This window comes from Branchiostoma floridae, chromosome 2 (genome assembly GCF_000003815.2).
Source record: "Branchiostoma floridae strain S238N-H82 chromosome 2, Bfl_VNyyK, whole genome shotgun sequence".
NCBI lineage: Eukaryota > Metazoa > Chordata > Leptocardii > Amphioxiformes > Branchiostomatidae > Branchiostoma > Branchiostoma floridae.
In genome coordinates, this window is record NC_049980.1 from 519,479 (window position 1) to 525,478 (window position 6,000).

General features: G+C 42.5%; 1 protein-coding gene across 2 annotated transcripts in view; it reads right to left on the reverse strand.

The window, feature by feature from the left end:
- Window positions 1-1,990: 1,990 nt before the first annotated feature.
- LOC118409860 (gastrula zinc finger protein XlCGF57.1-like) overlaps window positions 1,991-6,000 on the reverse strand; it is a 7,250-nt gene continuing 3,240 nt past the window's right edge. For both annotated transcript variants that reach the window (XM_035811223.1, XM_035811224.1), the window contains exon 2: window positions 1,991-4,527. In XM_035811223.1, coding sequence (XP_035667116.1) covers window positions 3,333-4,520 — 1,188 coding nt within the window. In that variant the 5' untranslated portion in view covers window positions 4,521-4,527 and the 3' untranslated portion in view covers window positions 1,991-3,332. The remainder of the gene's footprint in view (window positions 4,528-6,000) is intronic.

A 6,000-nucleotide genomic window follows, 5' to 3' on the forward strand; every position in this document is an offset into this window, starting at 1 on the left:
TCCGTTTTTTTTTCTAATAGGTCCAACATTCGGTCCCCGATTTTTTTTAGGTCCGGTTTTTCCGGACCAGTACAATAAGAAAAACCGGTTTTGTACCGGTACACCGAACCGATACCCACCCCTAATGCAGACAGATGTTTTTACACCCCCCAAAATATCGCTTAGTACGGATTCCTCTTCTTTCATATTTCGATCTAAGTCATCCAAGAAAATGAAATGAATTCTAAGAGGTTGTAACATACTTGATTATACAAATATATTTTGATCGAATGGCAAAACTTGGCTTGCTGACGCTGCTCAATCTAATAAAAAGTAAGGACCATGCCGGAAGTTGAGCCAGGAACACTATACCGACCCATTAACACTGCGTCCCTGGGAGCGGACGGGAAAAACACCTCACCTCACCTCACCTAGTCCCATCCTCATCAGGAGGGTCGGGGACTATGGTTGCCTTCCGCACAAGTGGAAAAACAACACAACCGTAAATAAACTTTGAAATGGAATATTTTATAATTTAGAAAGAAAAAGATAATTCGTCCCAGGGAATCCCATGGATTGACGTGGTATTTCCGAAAAATCCCCGAAGAATTCGTCAAAGCTCTTGATTAAAGTGACATGACAGCCAGGCGGAACAAAATGATACGTATTTTTTGTTACGATCGCTTGGCTAGATCCTATGCAGCTAAAAATAAATAGTATCGCCCAGACCGAGATGCTTTGCGCTTGTTGGTTGCCTAGGTAACACGTGGGTAAGCAGCGCGCATGCGTGCCTATTTTGTTTAGCCGCGTCATTCGAACAACAATCGTGTTTACAGTCGGGCCGTTTCTTTCAGCTCCTTATTTACAACCTACGTCACTACTTGTTTAGATTCAGCGAGCCAGCCTTTGGGAAGCTGTGGTTAAGTCACACATAGTACAAGGTATGAATTCTGTTTTGTAATGTTTATCATTTATTTTCAGCTACGTACGCCGTAAATAGATTGGTTAGATATAGTAGAAAATGTTACGGTGTCGGCGGAGCATAATTCCTCGTATCGCTTGCAAGTTTACTACTCGCTCCTCCAAAGTACCAAACTAAATCATCAGTTTTCGTTGTAAGTTCTTTGTAAATAAGTAATCATCTACTACTAGCTTTGTATCGCTGCGTCAAAAATGTTTGTTTACACAAAATATGTTGTTTACGCTGTGCAAATGCTGGGCTCTGTAATGAGGTAACGCACGTCGTGCGACTTTCTATTCGGTTATAATGAGGAATTGTACGCCCGACCTCGCAAAGCATTGTGCGTTGCAAAATAGCGGCTATGATGTTCCAATCTACCGCTGTAGACTCCTGTTTTTTTAAAGGAAATTTACGCATTTCAAGTCCGACGTTTGCGACACGTTACTCATCGTATCAATGCGCTCCGTTTTACGCCACCGCTTTCCGCTTCTTGTGTACATGGATTACGTGCCAATTCGGGTTGCTTTGAGGTCATGCACGTGTCTGTTGACTACGCGAGGTACCTCGGCACGCGCAATGTTGCAATGTCCGCCGCTATGCCCGTCGCTTTTGCGCCCACGAAAACGCGTGTCCGTTCTGTGCACAAGCGTGCGAAGTCAGCACGGGGCGAGGTAATGCACGCGTTCGGAGTTTGCGTGAAGTTGCTCAAAACTCGTCAATCGGCACGAAACGTGCTATTCTTCAAGCGACGCTATCTTTACACGCGTGCGGTTACCGTCACGCTACAGTAACTCCGCACACGTGCAAAGATAGCGGCGTTTGAGAATTGGCACGTTTCGTGTGGATTCTCGTGTTTTGAGCAACTTCACGTCGTGTTATTCCTCAATCCGGGTACCCCAAACATAGCTCCAGAAACAGAACTTGATATACCGAAATACCCTGGTGTTAAATACAGAGGATAAAGGTTACCCCGCGAATAAAGGTGAACTAGAGTTACACCTTCATTACTCAGCGGACATGATGGATTAACAACAAGGCCAATGTGACATGATGGATTAACAACAAGGCCAATGTGACAAACAAAAGACTGTCCATCATAATTAGTAGTTCAACTAATGATAGCATGGCAGTTAGCAAATTGACCAATTAGAGTTGCATGACTTTGCACTATTATGTTTTTTTTTCATCTCTACTCTAAATTGCTATGTCTTTTCTGTGCATAACACTACTTATACCATTTATTATTTGATCTTATATTCAGAAAGATTATTTTCTTATCATGTTTGAGAAAAAACAGAATTTAGAAGAACACTCTTACTTTAGAAAAATGATGTAAGAAAGATACTTACTTAGGATTAAATAGGAAAAAACATGTTTTTTTTGTCTTCGTGCACAAGATGATTTTCAAAGAAAAGTTTTCTTGTTTTGAGAATCTTTTATAAGTGTGTATAAGAAACAAGAGAAATAAGAAAACACATTTTTTGTAGTGATGTGGTAGGGTAATGCCCCTCCAAGTGGGAATGTTGCAATTTGCAATTCAAACTGCTGACAAGGACACTATTTACACAAGTAGCTTTTCTTGTACAAGTATGGCTTCTCCAAAGGTAAGGTAAGACTGATTTTTAACCTCACTCCCCACACACGCATGTAGGTTTCTATATTACCGGTGTGTTTGGCTACATGGCTGTCCAACGTAGATTTCCTGGTCACACTTGTAAGGCTAAGGTCACATTTCCAAACTATGGGCCAGCCAGGATATTTTAAGAAACAAAAAAATTAAATGTATACCTAGAAATATACAAAAATCATGTTCAGGAATCTTATTTTGATATTTTGTGTGCTTTGACGTCCTTCATACCATTTTTTTTGCTCACGAAAGCCGGTTTGGAAATGTGACCTAAGCTTAAGCCTAAGATTTCGACCTGTGTGAGTTTTCATATGTACAGGTAAGGTAAAACTTTTAGCTGCTCTGCACTCCTCACACACATAGATTTTCTAACCAGTGTGTTTGGCTAGTCGAGTCGACCAATGCAACAGTGTTGCGGGAGGAACTAAAGTCTAAGGTGTTTGGCTATGTGGCTGTCCAAAGTTGATTTCCGTACAGTCATGCAACAAAATAGTCACATAGGTCATACTCGTAAGGTTTCCATCTGTACGAGTTCCCATTAGCAAAAACAAGGTAGACCTTTCAGCTGTCCTGTACCTGTATTTTCCTCACATGTAGAGCTTCTCATCAGTGTTTTGCTACATGTTGGCCCAAAGTGGATTTCTGAGTCACATGGGTTACACCTGTAGAGATCTTCACCTGTATGAGCTCTCTCACACATGTTGGGTGTGTTTGGCTACATGTTTATCCAAACGAGATTTATGGGCAGCAGAATAGTCACAGTGGTCACACTTGTTGGCTCTTCTCATGTGTATGGGTTCTTGCATGTTGGGATAAGTAAGACTTCCGTGCTGTCCTGTACCCGCACATGCCACACATGTAGGGTTTTTCACCAGAATGCTTTGCTAGATGTCGGTTCAAATGGGATTTCACGGCAAAAGATGAGTCACACTGGTCACATTTATAAGGTTTTTCTCCTGTATGGGTTCTTAAATGTTTGGTTAAGTCAGATTTGCAAGCTGTCCTGTACCCACACTCGCCACACATGTAAGGTTTTTCACCAGAATGTTTTGTTAGATGTCGGTTCAAATGGGATTTCACGGCAAAAGATGAGTCACACTGGTCACATTTATAAGGTTTTTCTCCTGTATGAGTTCTTAAATGTTTGGTTAAGTCAGATTTGCAAGCTGTCCTGTACTCACACTTGCCACACATGTAGGGTTTTTCACCTGTGTGTCTGGCTATATGTTCGTCTAAACTGACTTTCTGAGCAGCAAAATAGTCACACTTGTCACACTTGTAGGGTTTTTCACCTGTATGAGTTCTCATATGTCTGGAAAGATTACCCCTGTTAGTTGTCCTGTGCCCACACTCTCCACACATGAAGGGTTTCTCACCGGTGTGTACAGTTACATGTTCATCCAAATGATTTTTTTGGGCAGCAGAATAGTCACAGTGGTCACACTTGTACGGCTTCTCACCTGTATGAGTTCTTACATGTTGGGATAAGTGAGACTTGTTAGCTGTCCTGTACCCGCACTCGCCACACATGTAGGGTTTTTTACCAGTGTGTTTGGCTACATGTAGGTTCAAAGCGGTTTTGTCAGCAGCAGAATAGTCACACAGGTCACACTTGTAGGGTTTTTCACCTGTATGTGTTCTCATATGTTTGGATAGGTTAGCCCTGCGAGCTGTCTTGTACTTGCACTCTCCACACTTGTAGGGTTTCTCACCGGCATGAGTTCGTACATGTTGGGATATGTGTGACTTCTGTGCTGGTCTGTCCCCACACTCGCCATGCATGTAAGGTTTCTCTCCAGTATGACCTTCTGAATCATCGTCCAAACTGCTTTTGGTTCCTGTCGACTTCTCTTCAAACATGCCTGCAGCCATGTCCAATGAAACTCCAATAGGAGACCTATTAGAGAAGTTGAGAGGAACAGCAGTGGGACACCTATTTCCTTCCTCTGCCATGTCTGACCTAATGGACAAAAAATTTGAAAAGAAAAATATAATAAGTCAAGAGTGCAACTTTCTGCTAAAATATAAGTTCTGTTAGCCTAGACACTATGCTCCACAGGTCACTAAAAGTAGCATACCCAAATACAGAAATAGACATAACATACAAGAGGAGATAGCTGGCAAAACTTGATAAGGAGGGTATCAGGTCTTTTCGTCCCCTAGATCTTTCGTCCCCTAGTCCTTTCGTCCCCGTTTTGGATGTTTCGTCTTCGTCATGGTTCTTTCGTCCTCGTCATGTTACAGTGTTTAACCCCCAAAAGGCAACTTATAAGAAATTTTATCACGTCCTATTCCGTAGTGATTAAATCTTATGCTTTGAAAGCATTTTCTAATACTTTGGAAAAGCTTATATCGGGAAAATAGTTGCTCATTCCTCCGCTGGACGGTGCCATACTCTGACTACAATATAATTCATGAATTCACCAACATGAATATCCTAAAGTTTTTCAAAATGTGCACACAGTCGATTATGTTGTTAAAGTTTCCTATAAGTTTGCTTATTTACTCAGACAAACTCGGTAAAAGGTTCGCACGAGCGCTTTGCAACACGCGCAAACATCCAAGATGGCGGACCCGGCGGCATGAAAATTTCTTACTCGTCCGTTTTGTGCCGGTTATCGGAAGTGGAAGACTAAACAAATCAAAAATGTACTTTTTTTAATAGAAGTTTGATAAAAACTCTTATAGAAATTTTGTGACTTGACAATAACTTGTTGCATAGACAAGCATCATCCGAGGACGAAACATCCAGGGGATCCCCGGGGACGAATGGTCTAGGGGACGAAAAGACTAGTAACCGATAAGGAGTAGTGCCAGTATGTGATAGAGAGAATGGGTTGCAAAGTATTGGCCAGCTAGTAGTAAGTCACTCCTCTGTTGTGTTATTTGTCTATTCGGGCAATTTCTATTCCATCGACCTGTGCACGGGCACACACCTGTCAGAATTTGGTCTGGTCCATTTACGACAAAACGCCTCATGTGCGGCATTTGGGAAAATGGCGGCTCGATTTGCCGATTCAAAATTACGGCGAAACTTTGCCTCTCAGACATGTCCAAACATGCGCCGTAAATTGTTTTCCATGCGGAAACGTTAGAGGGGCGTAAAAGGAAGGCGCCGTCTTTGTCAGTCGGTGTGGAAGTTCTAGAAATTCGCTGAAAGAAGGTCACTTTCAAGGTGCGTTCGCCATGTTTGTATGTCCCAACTTTGAGATGATATAGAAAAAAAAACGAAAGCGGTGTCCAAAATCACAGTGATCTCCCGGGTAGGTAGATTAGTGACGAATATGATGCCGAAAACCGCACGTCGACACCACTTTTGTTAAATGAGAGAGAGGTCCGAGAGTGCGGTCAGCCCTCGGGCGGTAGGCCAAGGTATTGTTGTCGGATCGCCCGTGCTGAAGCGCCCGGGTACGTGTTCCGTGTGTGACCCGAA